We start from the raw sequence: 16,067 nt of genomic DNA, 5'->3' as shown, positions 1-16,067 counted from the left end.
GAGGGGATAAACACGACCTGGGCAGAGATGTCTTCTGGGTCGAGACACAGACTAGGAGGCTCTGAGCGGCTCCTGGGAATGTGTAGCCCTTTCCAGAGCAATATTCTCAGCCTAGGCCTACGTCAATGTTCCTAGAGCTAACACAAAGGGCAAACCATTCCACCTTGGAGATCATGACAATTAAGTCATTAGATACACACTCAGGGTAGCAGACAGCCTGTGCAGGGCAGTATTGCTTGGGTTTGGATTGTTCTTGAGTTTGGCCCTCAGGGTAGGTAGAGATAACGCCCTTAGAGCCTCAGTTCAGAGCCATGTGTACGCATGTTCCTGTCTCTAACCTCCATTGCTGAAGTAGAGCACAGAGAAGCCCAGCAAGGCAAAAGCTGACCCTTGGAAAAAAAACACAGCCACCAAGATGAGATCACACATTTTCTACATCCATTACACCCATCACTCACAAAGCCACCATCCCCCAAAAGTTACATGATGGTCTGTGGCCTGGGTGATCCCCTAGACTTTCACACAGCTACTGGAGTATGTTGGGTCAGCTCAACACACCACCCAGTCCTGTACTGTATTATAGTGTTCCTTCTGTCCAAATTAGCAATCAGCTAAAGTGATGTGATTTGCTCCCCCCACCCCCTCGCCATTGCTGAATGTCCCACATGGATCAGCTTCTGCAGTGTCCCTCTCTGGCTGGCCACCACAGCAGGACTTTCTGGCTAGTGCCTCTAGCCAGGACCTCAGTTCCCAGGGTATTCGAAGACAGCAGCAGCTCCCATTCCGGTCCCGATGCACATGGATACCACTCCATAAGCCCTGGGGAAACAAAATTGCATTGGCTGGGCAGCGGCCCAGTGTCCAACACCCCAACCAGGCTGAACTGCAAGGACCAAGGCTTGCTGGATACAGAAGATGCAAAACCTCGGACTAGATCCAAGGGAAAGTGCCCCTACCATCCACCTAGCCATCATCAGAGTAGCAAACGCCCTCTGTGGTCTAGGATTGCTTATGAGCATGGCCCTTGTAAGGGCAGGCATTGCACCCTTGCAGCCTCTGTTCAGTGATGTGTGTACATGTTCACCTCCCTGACTTCCCTAAATCCAGACATCCCACAAGGTGTAACCTTACCTCTTCCCACGGCGCTTCAGCTCGTTGAGGAGTGTGATGACTTGTCGAGCCCCAGTACAGCCCAGGGGATGGCCCAGAGCCACTGCGCCCCCTAGAGGGTTCACCTTTTCAGGGGGGATGCCCAGCTTCTCCACACAGTAGACAGCCTGGAAGGAGCCAGAGTAGCAGCTGATCCCTCCTGTGTCCTACCTGCCTGTGTCCTACCCAGTACCAGGCTTGATTGTTTCCTCCCCCAATGCTGCCCAGGCCCAGAAAATGGTGAGAGACAAGGCTCACCTGGCTTGCAAAGGCCTCATTGATCTCAAAGATGTCCACATCATTCACTGTCAGCCCTGCAGGCAAGGTACAGACCTAAGCTAGCAGCAGCCTCTGAGAACTTGGGGCCTCCCTGGGCCCTGCCCCATGGCCAGTGTGTCTGTTTGCTGGAAGGGTGAGTGGTTCCTAGCTGTCGGGTCAGAGAGGCTTGGGAATGAGGTGAGAGCCTGGTCCGCCTTAACTGTGCAGCACCCACAAGCCCCAGTGTACACTAAAGAGGGGTACACTAAATAAGGTATGACAGAGCTGCCTTACCTGCTTTTTGCAAAGCTACAGGGATGGCATAGGCAGGTCCAATGCCCATGATGTCAGGTGGAACCCCAACAACTGCATAGGACCTCAGGACACCAAGAATAGGGAGGCCCAACTCTTCTGCCTTGGACCTCCGGGCCAGCAGGATGGCAGCTGCCCCATCGCTCACCTGGCTAGAATTTCCTAGGGGCAAACAGTTGGAGTGAGGAGGCATTAGGGTGAGGCTGAGAAGAACCAGGTCTATGACCACCTTGTCATGGGGCCTGGTCTGCTCAAGCCTCCCACCGTGGACCCCGCTCAGGCTTACCAGCTGTGGTGGAGCCACCTTCCTTAAAGGCAGGCTTCAGCTTGGCCAAGCCCTCCATGGTGGTGCTGGGGCGGATGCCCTCATCCTGGGACACAGTGACGCTCTTCTTGGTGCCCTTGTCATCCTGTATGGTGGTGGTCACGGGCACGATCTCATTCCGGAAACAGCCCCTATTCTGGGCTCTCGCTGCCCTGCAAGCACCATTGACAGCCAGGCTCAGCCTCCTCTGGGGTTCCCTTCTTCTCTGACCTTGCTTTTTGCTAATTCCAGCAGATACACAACCTCACGCTGCTAAATTCAGGGACATTCTTGGCCTGAGGCGATGCTGAGGGACTTCTGGAGGTTCCCCAGAACCCCAGCCTGTCCCCATGAGGGGGAGGCACACTCAAGGCTTTCTGGGACTTCCTTGGGATCAGTCAGATAACCACATCAAGGCTATTCCCATCCTCACAGGGAAGAAAGTTTGGAGGTGGTGCCCATTCCCCTTAAAGCCTTTTATCCACACAGGGCTCAGATTGCTCAATGGTTTCTGATACACTGAGCCTGAAGTGACATGAGTATCAGTCTTCACTCTCCTGTTGGACCTTAGCATTCAAATTTTACACATTCCCAGTCCCCAAATTTAGGTTGCTGTACACTGACCTCTTTGATGTATTTTCATATCTAAAGAGTGGTGAAGCAGAAGGCATGTTGGGGTAGCCCTTGTGATCTTGAACACGCAGGGAAATTCTAGCAGAAGGAGCCCAAAGCTTCCAGAAAATGCTTCAATGCTTACCCGACCCCAGAAGGCTAAGGATCCCTGCCTGGGAGAGGCCCATCTGGCTCAGCACCTCACTTCTTTTGCCATCTATTCTCTGCGAGGCTGAGGCTGGCTAATGTGCCTGCTGCCGTCCAAAGGCATGAGCCCCTGAATTACTCTCAGCCCAAGCCCCAGTCTCAGGCTACTTCCCCAGACCCAGGACTGCTCCAGACCATAAGAGGATTGGGAGGCCCTAGCAGGCCTCAGGTCCCACTCCAGGCTCCTAGAGAAGCCAGTGGCTATCATGACCAGTCACCAAGCCACTATCAATTAGAAAGGAGTCCTGGCCCTCGTTATGGCCCTTATAGAACAGATGGGGAAGTGAAGCCCAGCCATGAAGAAGACATTAGTACGGGTAGTCAGCTAAAGGACCTAGAAAAGCCATCAAGCTCCACAATGGCCCATTTCCACTTCCAGCTGGAAGGCATGAAGCCTACCATGCCCTCCTTCAGAGCCATTTCCTCCTGACAACTCCACCTCACATCACCTAGGATGGCTTTAAAACCTCACTCTCCAGCCCTTTCATGGTCCAAACAGCACTTACTTCTGCTGGGAGGCCAGCGCAAAGGTATCTTGCTTTTCCCTGGAAATTCCAAACCGCTCAGCTACATTCTCTGAGGTTATCCTAGGACACAAAAGGCAAATCAGCATGTGTGGATCTGGCAGCCTGAAGGCCGGGATACCCAGGGCCACAGGGAAGGAGGGCTGGTCCATGCACAGCGACAGTAGTGAGGACTCAGGAGGTAGTACTCCCGGCCACAGTATGTGTGTGGGGATAGGCAGGGAGTCACCAATGCTGGCCACATCCTCAGAGACTTATACCCCAAAGACAGACACCCTCACCAAGAGAAAGGCAGCCCATGTGCATACAGTACAGAGGGAATCTGTCCAGCGAGCTGCCTCAGCACAGGAGATGGGTAGGAGGGCCTAGAGGAGCGCTGCTGCTGCTCACTAGCTACACAATTAAGTACCTCTATACCTGGAGGACAAGTGCCTTTATATGTGAAGATGAGGATGTCCATGTCCCCGCTGGAACAGATGCACTTTAGCCTTCTGTTTACCTTATCCTAAGAGCCCAGAGCCACAGCTAGGCCTTGCAGCCTGGAAAACCAGAGGCCAGTATATGGAGAAGCCAAGACACTGCTCTCTCTGAACCTCAGTCTCTTCACACTCCCACTGGATCCAGGACATCCTGCCTATGGGTACTGCGGGTGGCACATTTGCCATGCTACACCTGACAGTGCCCAAGGCCTCTTACTCAGACAATCAAGAATTAAAACCCTTCTTTTCTACTTTCTTTGCTTCCGACACTTTAGGGACCAGCTGCCATCATCCTCCACATGAATGGGTATTTCAGAGGGTAAGATAGGATAGGCTGTGTTTGAAAACTCAATGGCTCAGAGACCACTTGAGGGCATCAGGAGATAAAAGCCAAGGGCAGAATCAAGAGCCACACCCAGGGCAGATGACACCCAAAGGAAGCAAGTGAAGGCCTGGCACTGCCAGCCACAAAGATGAGAAAGTTCTAGTATCCTGCTCTAGGATGTACAGAGTGCTGAGGGGCATGGCACATGGAGATGATGCTGCAAACTCACCCCATGGGTATCAGGCAATCTCTAGCTTTCTCATTTTCTAGCAGGCGTGAAGTAATATTTCCAGGGTTCCCTCTCTCGGCCAAGGACATAGACTCCACCCTGAGGAGAAGAAAGAGGAATTTTCATAGGAACCTTCAGGGATGGCTGAACACACAGAGCCCTCAAGTACTCTAGCAGGCAGTCTGGGAGGCTTGGGAGGGCACACGCCTGGCAATGCAGAGCTGGGGCTGCAGTGCAGCGGAAACCTGTCTTTACTTCCTTCCACCTGGCCCAGGAGGGCACACTGGCCACACACCCTGGGGCAGTGTCATACTTCCCTGCATGACTGCTTATCCAGCCAATTGCTACTTCCTGGGGAAAGCCTCCCGGAGTCTAGTATAGGGAACACAGCCAATAGGCCCAGGCCCTCCCTTAGGGCACTCAATTACAGAGGGAAAAGAGAAGTAATATTTTGTTTTCTTTTTTTATACTGTGTATTAAACCCAGGGCCTCTGCACTCAACTAAAGTCCCAGCCCTTTTTCTATTTTTAATTTGTTACAGAGTCTCTTTGAATTGCTACATTGTCCAGGCCAGGATCAAACTTGAGGTCCTCCTGCTTCAGCCTCCCAGAATGCTGAGATTACAGGCATGTGCCACCATCCCCAGCTGAGACAAATGTCTTTAAAGTAAGCACAATGAAGAGTCTGCAAAGATATGAGCTGCAAGGGCTGAGAGGAGGAAGATGGCCATTGCAGGGAGACAAGAGAAAGGCAGGACATATGGCCTCGAGAAGGACACCCGGGGACCTGGCCTGAGTAGGTCCAGGTTTCTGGCCCCAGCACTAGTTTTAACTCTTTGTAGGCATGAGTGCATTAAAACAGGGTCAGTCACATGATGCATGCTCCATGGTGCTCGATGTGATTATGGCTCCATTGAATCCTCTTATAAATCTGGCCAGAGCTGAGCTAAGTAAACCCTTTTATAGATGAGGACACTTATGTCCTCATTGGTAAGGAATTTGTTCACAGTTACCCATTCTAACCCTATTTTTGTATGCCCCAGCACTTACTCCCACCTTGGACTTGTGGATGACACTGCTTGCCGAACCTAAGGGGGACCATCAGATTGTGCTCTCCTAGCCCAGCTCCATAATAACCCGGCTACTGGCTCTCAACCTGCTGGGGAATCAGAAGCCCCCTATGGAAGTTTTATGCAGGCTTCAGCCCCTCCCAAGCCATGCACACCTGCTCTTCCCCCCCGCCCAAGACAAGAACACGAGAGACATCAAAGGTCAGGCTAGACATTGAACTTTGTCCTGCCAGAGTCCCTGTTCATGGCTGTTCTTCAAATGAGGCATAGGTCAGACATCCCAGGGCCACATACCCATGAGCTGGTTAGGGGCTAGCAGTGCTTCCTGTCAAGAACCTCGACACATCACATCCCAGATTCCCACCCCCTGAGCCCATCTGGCTCACATCAGATGCTCCAGCCTAGGCCCCAGGGCTCTCCCTTTTCTAGAGGCACTGCCAAATGCTGCCAGCAAAGACAGAGCTGAGTGGAGGTGGTGGTGACCAACTCATCAGAGATCCAACTACAGTATGTCCAGACACTCAGATGTATCCACCTGGAGACAGGGGCAGGGACTGGGGACAGATAGCTTCATAAAACAAACAGTTATAAGTAGGAATCTGTCCTTGGCTTAAGGGAACCAAAACTGCCACTACACTCTTAAAGGAACACAAGAGCTCTCTTTCTTTAGTGTGCTTGCCCACATTTCCAGCCTAACAGGTTTCTAAGAAAAAGAGCAAAGAGCAACTATCCCTCCCTGCTGGTGTCCACATGTGAGCCTTTCCTGAGAAGCTCACACTGGGGTCACTTCTGGGCTACATTAGTGTGAACCAACTCCCTGTCAGCGTCCAGAGGAGCTAGTGGAGAACCCTGAAATCACCACCTCAGGAAGCTGAGGAAAAGAGAGTTAGTTTCATGATCACAGTTGGTTAATAAACACCAGCAAAAAGAATTCTTACCCACAGGCCATGCCAATGTCATAAGACCCATTTCTGATGCCACCTGCAACAAAAGCATTTCATAACCATCCTTGGCCATAGGGCATCTGTCCTGGGAGCAGCAAGGTCCCTACCCCACCTGCTTTCTATTGCTTTTGTTTTGAGGCAGGGTCTCAGTAAGTAGTCCAGGCTGACCTCAAGTTTGTGGCGATCTTCCTGCCTCAGCCTCCCCAGTGTTAGTATTACAGACATGCACCACCATTCCCAGCCCCACCAGATATCTCTGTGCAACTCAGCACAGCCTAAGAGACAAAGACCCAGAAGATCCAGAAAAGACGTGGGGCAGTGGCGAGGTCTGCTCCTGCATTCCTTCAGTGCTCAGACGTCCTGGAGGAAATGCCTAATGTGGCTTAAGTGGCAACATTATGGACCCAAACTTGTGGAATCAGCAGCAAGGCCAGGCCATAACCACTGGTGCCAGCCACCCACAACTTACCAGCTATGTTGGCCACTGCCTGCAGTCCCGACGAGCACTGTCTATTGACAGTGGACAAAGGCACAGTCTCTGGGATACCACTGCAACAGAAGGGAGATGGCAGTCAGTTCCCTGCCCTGCCAGTCCCTCAGAGAAAACAGGCCTATACGTTGGGCCACACCACTGTCCTCATGAGGGGGGTACACAGACTAGGGGAACTACCATTTTTCACCAGTGTTGGGGACAGAACCCCAGGCCTTTGCACTGAGCTACATCTCCAGCTCCTTTTTTATTTTGAGAAATGGCCTCACTAAATTGCCAAATTGCCCAAATCCACATTGAACTTGAGATCCTCCTGCATCAGTTACTCAGAGTGCTGTGACTATAGGTCTATGTCATCAGGCCTAGTCTAACCTGGTAGTTTTGCCCCATACCAGGCCGATCCATGGAGCTTATGGTGGACAACTCTGGGCAGACCTTATCTCTGAAGATGATGTTTTCCTGAGAGCCTCAAAAGCACATGTCTCCCAGCCAACCTAAGGCAAGGGAGGCCTGTCTTGGCCTCAGGGATCATTTCATCTTTCCCTCTAAAGATACAACAATGAAAACTACTCCATTTTCCTCAAAAAACAGAGCTGTAACAAGCTCAAAAAAAGAAAAACAAACAAACAACCCCCCCAAACATCTCTACTCCCTCAATCTTAGTGTCCTACCACAGCTGATCCTTTATGTTCCCATCTGCAGGAGTAGCTCTGATAGGTACTACTCTTACAACACCTCTTCCCTGGGGTTCCCCAAAAGCTTACATGGAGCCCAGTCATGGAAGCTGGCAGGGCTATCCTTCAGGATACTTAACTTGCCCTAACCAGCCGTGCAAAGCCCTGGGGATGGTTCTAGGTTTCTTTAAACCCACTCAGAGCCTCTGGGAATGAATGCATCTTGGTGATTCTGGTGTGCAGCCAGGCTTGGGAAACCCTGAGCCAGAGGTGGGGCCAGGTTCTACAGAGGGCCTCCCAGATGGATCATCTCCTAGACCATCTAACTCCCCCTGGTTTTCACCCATACCTACAACACATGAAGCACCACCCGAGGGATACTCAAATGCTCACAGTACTGAGCCCCACGAGAAGCCTAACCAATACAAGGAAAATGAATCCACTAACTGGGACTGCAGTAGCAGGGCCAATGTCACAGCCCCATCACAGAGAAGTACACAGATAGCTACTGGAGCAGAAAGTCTGTCATCTAAAGCCTGAGAATTTGAGGAAGCCATGCCCAAACAGTAAGACTATGGTTAGACAGGATTTAGCTGGCGCAAAGTCAAAAGATGGGGACAGTACCCCAAGGGGCAGAATGAACAGTGTAGGGATATAATAGGCTGACAGGCTGATCAATGGAGGAAACGTCCAGGTGAGTAATCAGCTGGGCTATGAACTGAGAAGGTAAATCTATACACCAAGGGAGACCTTGAACTGCACCATAAAGTCTGCGTCTTGCTCAGTTAGGGTTTTTTTGTCCTCTATTCTGTCCCTGGCTAATGTTACTACATTATTTCTACTCCACTCAGATGGAAGTGTAAAGTCATGTGTTAAAATAGCTTAAACACTGCTTCCCTATCTTGGGAGAACAAGTGCTGAAGAGCAAGATGATTAAGGCTCCCCCCGACGTCCATCTTCTTGCTTCCATCTGGATTCTGCCCTATGCCCAAGCCTCTGCTGATGGGATGAGACTAGAGTTCCCAGCATGTTTAACTTGCACGGGAACATGGTTCATCTTATTTGTGGGATTATTTACCTGCCAATGAGGGCAGAGTCCACCCTTACCAAAGGCAGAGAAAACCTTTGCTCTAGTTCCAAAGCCCTATGTGTCTCCCTTCTGGGCAGGGTAGCAGAGTACCCCCCAAAGTAGAGGAAAGGTCAGGTCCATAAAAGCAGGGTTGAAAGGACTCTAGTTACCTCAATGTCTGGTATCTAACCTAATCCTCCACCTTCATCACCTATAGACTGAATTCTCTGTTCCCAGAACCCACTTAAGAGATACAAGAGATGAGAGATACAAAGGCTAACCTATAGCCAGAAGAAAAAAAAAAAAAAAAAAGAAAGAAAGAAAAAGAATTACCTCAGAAACTGAGCAATCCGGGCCATGATGGCCCCAGCCCCAGGTTGAAGCACATTTCCTATGGACAAAAACAAACAAAACCAACAAAAAAAAAAAAACCATTTAGCACCAGGTGGTGTTCTCAGTAGTACAGGACAGCTACAAGTACCAGAGAGGACAGACACATTCTGGGTCTTTCTTCAGGAACTTGAGCCTCCCACAAGCTCACTTGAGGCCCTAGAACTTCAGGGTCTCAAGCAGAGTGACTTAACAGCTTGTGCTGTCATACACCAGCCCCAGTAGCAAAGGATCTCAAACTTGCTTGCTCTTGCACCCTGCTCTTTAAATCAGCAGAGATAGGACAGGTGACCTGCCTTTCACAGTTGGGGCTTAGAAGGCTTTAAGAAAGAGGAACCTTACAAGGCAAAGCTTTTGAGGGAAATGACATTCTGAATGTAGACTTCAACCATGTATCCTCCTCCCAGCTTACTAGAGGAAAACCCACGATTCCCAAGCCAGCTTCTGTAAATAAATCTGTGGTCTATACTATGTGGATATATTTCAAGGAACAGGAGTCAGGTAAGAAGTGAGGTTGGACTGAAGCTAGGTTCACATCTCAGCTTGAGGGAAACTTGGCTGATCCTTAGTTTCTCCATCTGTACGTGAGCTGTTGCACTGGAGGATTTTTGACGTTCTCTTTTTGCATACACAAGATGTTGTAGTAGAAAATCTGCCTCCTGCCTCTTGCCTCCTAGATTGTCTGGAAACCCCTGGGTATAAGAATGTTAGCACTTACGATTCCTGCTTTTGCGAGCTAACAGACTGATGTTTCTGCTAATAGTCAGAATACACATGCAAGAGGCATAAAATGTCTGAGGTGAGGTGACTGGTTGCCAGGAAAGGACCTCAGACAGTGGAGTGCATTTCCCGTCCTTTGTGTGAAAACTAGTTCTGGAAGTGTATGAGGAGCAGGGAAGTGTGGGCTCGGGAGGAAGGAGAGCGGGTGGCGGGCTCACCCACGGAGATGTCTCCCAGCTGCTCAGGCCTCAGCTTCACGTCCTGGAGAACCGCGGTCAGGACGGCAGCCAGGAGCTCGTCGGGAGTGGTGTCCTGCAGCGGGACGCAGCCGGATGAGCCTGGCTCCCATACCTGGCCCAAGCAGTGGACGACCCACGCCCGCACGGTTCCTCTCAGCCCGGCGCGCGGCCCAGGATCTCACCTTGAAGCCGCCGCGGCCCGCTCGGCCGATGGCTGTGCGGCGTCCGTGCACCACCACCACGTCCGCGGCCGAGGCCGAGGGGAAACTGCTGAGGCACGGCTCGGCCTGCAGCGCCGGCCCCGACTGGGGCCGACCGCTCAGGTGGCCCAGCACTACCTGCAGCCTCCACCTCGCACCGCTGGCGGAGCTGAGCATTCCGGGATCCAAGTTTAGAGCGCAGAAAGTCTGAAAGAAAAGCCCCGAATCGCGCAAGCGCAGATAGCTCCCCTCGCGAACGTCTAAACACCGCGATCAGGGCCTAAGAGAACAGCCCTGCGGAAGAGGTCCCGCCCCCCTCTTCTATAGCCAACCAGAAGAAAGAACTCCCTGAGAACCCGCCCCCCACTTCAGCTCGCAGATCTGCCTAGCTCTTTCCACTTAAAATCCCGCCTACTCCGTGGCCTTCCGGGGCCAATCAGAGGATGAACCTCTCATAAGCCCCGCCTAGAAAATTTCCGCCTCTTTCACAATCTTTTGTTGCCAAACTGAAGGCAGACCCTTTTAGCCTGGGAATCTGAGAGGGAACTCGACCCGAGCCCTACCAAAACCTCGGAGCTCTCCGCCAAAGTGCTGCCCACCGCCAGCTGCCAAATGGACGCGTGGGCCGCCAGTACCTCTGCGCAAGGGTTGTTGTAGTGGATGCTGAAGGTGGTCGGGACTCCAGCTCCCGTTCCCCTTCCTCTTCCGCGCCACAGGGCCCCGGGCCCCAGGACCTGAGCCCTAGGACCTAAATACATTTACATGCCGAGATTTGCTCTGAAGGAGTCACTATTCCAGAGAAAGCCCTTCTCTCGGGAGGCAATTTAGGACTATCGGACAGCGGGGAGAAAGAATTTTGCAAAATTACTTTCTTCCGTTGAAGAGACTTACCCTTCTTACACCAATTTTATACCCACCGAGGTAGTCTGACTTGTGCTCACCTTCCCCACTAGGGGAAGGCAAAGGACACCCAGTGTCTGGGTGCCTGTAAGATGATTAATAATAATTAAAAATAATAGTAAAATAATTTGTAAAATGATTAATAAATTTGTGTTGAATGAGTGAACGAACCGCGGCTCCCAGATCTGGACTGCAAAACTAGGTGCCTTCCATTCCCAGGGGCATGGCCATGTGTTTACCCGAGACCCTGGAAATTACTTCTAGGACTAAACGAGACCTGGAAAGAAAGGTTACCCTGTGAATCCCATCCGTGGGAGCCCAGATTCCAGATGTCTATGTGCCCCTTTTCATTCCGCTCCCCGGTGCACAGCTGGTCTCTCCCTCCCTACTGGCAGGATCCAACTACAGCGGAGGAGCCTCAGGGAGGCCTTAGACGGGTTTCCTACAGCGCCCTCTCCCCTGCGCCAACTTCAACCCCACCACCAGCTCCCTAGGGGGTAGGTCAATCGACTTTCCCAAACCTCAAAAGACAGGACAGAGGTTTTCACACCGCTATCCGCGGTCCTCGAAGGCAGCAGCAAGAGCCCCACCTCGGCACCCCGCGTGGGGCGGCGCTTCTCGGAAAGCGAAAGCGGGCGGGGCGAGCCGAGCCGCAGAGGAAGGGGAAGCCGCCAGGCAGGCAACGCGACCAGAGGTACTGGGCCACCATGGCTTCGTGCGTCCCCGTCCCTGGCGAAGACTCTGCGCCCCCCGCCATCTCCATGTCCTCCCTGCCCCTCGCTGCGCTCAACGTGCGAGTGCGCCGCCGCCTGTCGCAGTTCCTGAATGTGAGGACCCAGGTAGCAGCCGACTGGTCGGTGCTGGCAGAGGTGGTGGGCTTCGACTACTTGGAGATCAAACAGCTGGAATCGCGCCTCGATCCCACGGGCAGCCTGCTAGACGCCTGGCAGGGGCGCTCCGGCGCGTCGGTGGGCCGGCTGCTCGAGCTGCTCGCGGAGCTGGACCGCAAAGACGTGCTGATGGAGCTGGGGCCCAGCATCGGTGAGAACACTCGCTTTCTGGCCTTGTAGCAGGGCAGGGTAGACTGAGCTCACCCGCCTCAGCAGCCAGTCTCGCGGGCACAGATCCTCCTTCCGGAGAAGGGACGAGGGGTGGGGGTGGGTGGCTGTGCTGTCCTTTAGTTGTCTGGAAAGGACCGGGAGATGGGGGAAGGAAAGGGATGAGCTTTGGCAAAGGCTTTTGGTTTGGGCCAGGAGTCAGAATCAGGCTTCTCTGGGACATCAGAGCTACATCAGGCACAGCAACAGGTCAGGTAAGGGAATAAAGCCTGCGTTCTAGGAAGACTCAGGTGCTCAGGAAATGCGACCCCTTCTGCCCCTCGCTGACATTACCAAAGTACCTGAGCGGGAAGTCCACCCCCACATATAGGTGCATCTTACTGGTTAGAGGTCACTTCCCTCACTGTGACATAAACCTGTCCTTGTTTTTCCTAGCCCATTGCTCACATCTGTCCTAGCTCCTGGATCTTCCTGGGGCACCAGGACAAAGGAATACAAGACACACAAGCCTCGCCCCAGTGGTTTCCCAAATGACCATAACACCACTGACATCCTTTGGGGAGGATCCAAGCCCTGGGGAAAAGGGGCAGATGTGCTTAGCTTGTCAAAGTCACAGCTTGTCAAAGTCACAGAAGAGACCAGTGTCCCAGAAGGTGGGAGGTGGTACTAGGGCTGCCTCCTGACCGAGGCAATTTGGAACTCCCATAGAGTACAGAGAAAGTATTTTGCAAAGCCCTGGGTGGAGAATTAGGGCCTTCTCAGAAGACTGACTCACCCTCTCTTCCCCAGAGAAGGATTGCCAAAAGTACATTTTGAGGCAGCAGCAGGAGGAGTCTGAGAAGCCCTTACAAGTGGCCAGAGTGGACAGCAGCGTCCCACGGACAGAAGAGCCTTTTGGCATCACCACACTTGATGACCCCCTGGGTAAGGCACAGGGCAGTACACAGAACACAGATGATACAAACAGATGAGCTGTGGTACATTGGGCAAATCACTTAACTTTTTCTGAGCCTAAGTTTCCACACATAGGAAATGGTGTAATAGTCCTACCTCTGAATTGCTTGGAGACTCTCATGAAATGGATGTTTCTGAGTCATGGCTAACTCAGGGCTTGGCCCTAGGAGGGTTCATCTTTCTTCCAATGGGGAAGGTGCTTTTTGTGTGTGTGTCCTCATCTTGGGATGGGTGCCAGGACCAGGACCAGGTTGCCTAGGTGGGCAAATCCTGGCTGGTCCCCTCCCCAGGATCCTATGAGCTTTGGCCATCACTTTTGTGCTCTATACACAGGCCAAGTGCCAGAGCGTTTCGATGCCTTCATCTGCTACTGCCCTAGTGACATCCAGTTTGTGCAAGAGATGATACGGCAACTGGAGCAGACAGACTATCGGCTGAAACTGTGTGTGTCTGACCGTGATGTCCTTCCAGGCACCTGTGTCTGGTCCATCGCCAGTGAGCTCATTGAGAAGAGGTTAAGTAGAAGTCCAGGGGGTAGGTGGGTGTGTTTAAAGCCCAGGGGAACAAATACTGGGCTCTTTTTGCCTGCCCTAGCAAAAGAGACCCCCAGAGGCTGTCCCCATAGAGGTATGCTGAAGTGGGTTACCACAGAGTCTGTAGCCTGCCCACTTTCTCATAGGTGCCGCCGGATGGTGGTGGTTGTCTCAGATGACTACCTGCAGAGCAAGGAATGTGACTTCCAGACCAAGTTTGCTCTTAGCCTCTCTCCAGGTAAGCTCAACCCACCTTGACCAGAGAGGAGTGCTTAGATGGAGCCTTAAAATGCCAACCTTCTCTCCCTCAGGGCCACAGAATTAACACCAAAGAACCTTTGTGTATTCAAGCAAGTGTGTGGTGTATCTGTGTATCTAAGCACGTGTGTGGTGTATCTATGTGTCTCTTTTTGTGATACTACCTAGCTGAGAAAGATCTGGTGTTATTCCTTGGGTTGGGGACTGAGACTGCCTCATTACATCCTGGTACCAGCACTGTACCTCTTGGTTTGCAGGTGTGCATCAAAAACGACTGATCCCCATTAAGTACAAGGCAATGAAGAAGGAGTTCCCCAGCATCCTACGGTTCATCACAGTCTGTGACTACACCAACCCCTGCACCAAGTCTTGGTTCTGGACCCGCCTTGCCAAGGCCCTGTCTTTGCCCTGAAGATGCCTCAGGGACCCTGCAGATGCCTGCATCCATCTGCCTGTCTGTGCTCCCGTGCCTGTTCTGTTTTTGGGTGAATCTGTGATCTACATGCCTCTTCATTCCTAGAGATACCAGCTGCCAGCACATCTGTAGCAACCAGACATTGTATGAATACCACATCTTAGGTCCTGCATGGAACCAATGGCTACAAATGGCCAGGTCAGTGATGAACAGGATCAGCTGGGAGTAATTAGAGGACCAACCAAGCCACCTCTGTGCCATTCATACACCTGCAGCGTCACTTTCTTCATTTGGAAAATAGGATGTGGAGATCAAGTAGTAGCTGCCTCTGTGTTCCTGGCATTCCTTTAACACCAGAAGTGGTAAAGAAGTGCCTTGGCTCTTCTGGGAGACAGCTGGCCTCTCTAAGATTACATGGTGACCACTATAGGAACTATGGGCCAGCTGGTACCTCATTGCTACCCCATATCCTCCCTCCTCTGCAAGACAGATGGGAAAGCAGGCTGATCCCAGCAGGGTATCCCATTTCAAGCCTGATTCTCTAATGGGGCCTCCTCTCATCTGAATCATTGATTCTTCCAAGCCTCTGCCCTAACTTGAGTAGTGACAAGTCCCCCAAGACCCCTGAGCAGTCCCCTAAGAAGCTTGGACTGCTTTTTGTTTCCACCCACCAAGATCTCTGGAAGCACACCTCAGTTCTATGGGGCCCAGTATGTGATTCTGGCCTCTGTGAAATCCATCAGATATGTGCTCTGGGACTGGGTCACCAGGGCAGTGTCAGCAGGGACACTTCTTCAATGGGTTACCCATAGTGAGCTCCCTTGATTGCCTTGTTTGTTGACAAAGCCAAGAGTGTTCCACCCTATTGCTTGTAGCTATGTGGCCACATACCATCTTGTACACTGACACAGATAAGAATACAGTGCACCTCCCACAGTATGAATCCCACCATCCAGAGGACCTGACTGTGTCTCCAAATAAAATGGGTCACTCTTGATTCCTCTTCTCTTTCTTCCTTACTCTGGAAAGGCTGCAGTGTGCCAGCATTTGTATGTCCAGTGAAGTGCAGGCAAAGAGAGCTGCTTGTTTTCATGCAGTAAGCAAGTTGTAGGCCTGGCTGTTTTCTCCATCCTGTGGCTGTTTGTGTTCCATCAAGCTGTGTATGAGGAAGAAAATGTCATGATCCCAGTTCTTTTGTGCCCCTGGGTAGAGTCCAGAGCCCCAAATTCAGTAAGAAGTAAGTGTCTTCTCTGCTCTGCCTTCAGCCAGGCATGAGCAGGGTGCTTTCCCTCCATGTGTTGGGAAGGGCGGAGGCCAGTCTGGGTGATCTTGTTGGAGCACTTAGATGCCATGCATCTGACCCTTTTGATATTGGGCATTTTAAAACAATTTGGAAATAGCGTCTCTAAACCTATTTTATATGCCTTGTGAGAATTCTAAGTTATCTGACAAATGTCCATGTTTGTCATTTATCTTTCTGTATTCTAGGTTTATAATAAACACTATTCTATTTTGGAAAGGTGCATTTATTTGAGTTGTGCTTATGCAAAAGAGTCTTGAAGCAGTAACCTGGGGTAAGTCTTTCCCAGGTAAGGGGAGGAGCTTCCAGACAGCTGGGCCCTTCCAGAGCTAACATCTGGCCTAAGTTCCACATGTTCAGAGCCTGCTTCCACCCATCAGGCTGGGCATTCTCTGGGTTGTGCCATATCGTGGTCTTGCTTTTCCATTGGGCATGGCTATTCTTTTTTTTTTTTT

At 51.6% G+C, this 16,067-nt stretch overlaps 2 protein-coding genes across 6 annotated transcripts; one reads left to right on the top strand and one right to left on the bottom strand.

Moving 5' to 3' along the window:
- Positions 1-416: 416 nt before the first annotated feature.
- LOC101581353 (3-ketoacyl-CoA thiolase B, peroxisomal) lies at positions 417-11,756 on the bottom strand. 5 transcript variants are annotated; one of them, XM_023702194.1, is made up of 14 exons: positions 11,685-11,700; positions 10,758-10,942; positions 10,177-10,401; positions 9,974-10,067; positions 8,979-9,036; positions 6,882-6,961; positions 6,407-6,449; positions 4,400-4,498; positions 3,349-3,429; positions 2,006-2,196; positions 1,702-1,881; positions 1,408-1,463; positions 1,132-1,277; positions 417-819 (listed from the first exon to the last, which is right to left on the bottom strand). In XM_023702194.1, exons 3-14 carry the CDS (start codon positions 10,369-10,371, stop codon positions 744-746), a joined length of 1,299 nt encoding a protein of 432 aa, XP_023557962.1. In that variant the 5' UTR covers positions 10,372-10,401; positions 10,758-10,942; positions 11,685-11,700; the 3' UTR covers positions 417-743. The 5 variants fall into 5 exon arrangements, with proteins under 5 accessions (XP_023557962.1, XP_023557961.1, XP_023557963.1 ...); XM_023702193.1 differs by lacking the exon at positions 11,685-11,700 and adding an exon at positions 11,645-11,674; XM_023702195.1 differs by lacking the exon at positions 10,758-10,942 and having other exon boundaries at positions 11,685-11,756.
- Positions 11,757-11,782: 26 nt separating this feature from the next.
- Positions 11,783-15,986, top strand: Myd88 (myeloid differentiation primary response 88). Its single transcript, XM_004642148.2, has 5 exons — positions 11,783-12,135; positions 12,942-13,076; positions 13,440-13,620; positions 13,786-13,877; positions 14,155-15,986. Exons 1-5 carry the CDS (start codon positions 11,802-11,804, stop codon positions 14,307-14,309), a joined length of 897 nt encoding a protein of 298 aa, XP_004642205.1. The 5' UTR covers positions 11,783-11,801; the 3' UTR covers positions 14,310-15,986.
- Positions 15,987-16,067: the final 81 nt, after the last annotated feature.

The sequence above is a fragment of the Octodon degus genome, unplaced genomic scaffold (genome assembly GCF_000260255.1).
Source record: "Octodon degus isolate 3935 unplaced genomic scaffold, OctDeg1.0 scaffold00147, whole genome shotgun sequence".
In the NCBI taxonomy this organism is placed as follows: Eukaryota; Metazoa; Chordata; class Mammalia; order Rodentia; family Octodontidae; genus Octodon; species Octodon degus.
The sequence above is the reverse complement of the archived record's forward strand: the minus strand, read 5'-3'. Positions and strand labels throughout refer to the sequence as shown.

Excerpts from the sequence above, each read along its gene's own strand:
- Myd88 (XM_004642148.2), top strand. The coding sequence starts at position 11,802 with ATGGCTTCGTGCGTCCCCGTCCCTGGCGAAGACTCTGCGCCCCCCGCC. Across the intron at positions 12,136-12,941 it reads GGAGCTGGGGCCCAGCATCG|AGAAGGATTGCCAAAAGTAC; the intron begins GTGAGAACACTC and ends TCTCTTCCCCAG. Across the intron at positions 13,878-14,154 it reads TGCTCTTAGCCTCTCTCCAG|GTGTGCATCAAAAACGACTG; the intron begins GTAAGCTCAACC and ends CTTGGTTTGCAG.
- LOC101581353 (XM_023702191.1), bottom strand. The coding sequence starts at position 10,952 with ATGTATTTAGGTCCTAGGGCTCAGGTCCTGGGGCCCGGGGCCCTGTGG. Across the intron at positions 6,962-8,978 it reads CGGATTGCTCAGTTTCTGAG|TGGTATCCCAGAGACTGTGC; the intron begins GTAATTCTTTTT and ends CTTCTGTTGCAG. Across the intron at positions 2,197-3,348 it reads GCGCTGGCCTCCCAGCAGAA|GGCAGCGAGAGCCCAGAATA; the intron begins GTAAGTGCTGTT and ends TGGTGCTTGCAG.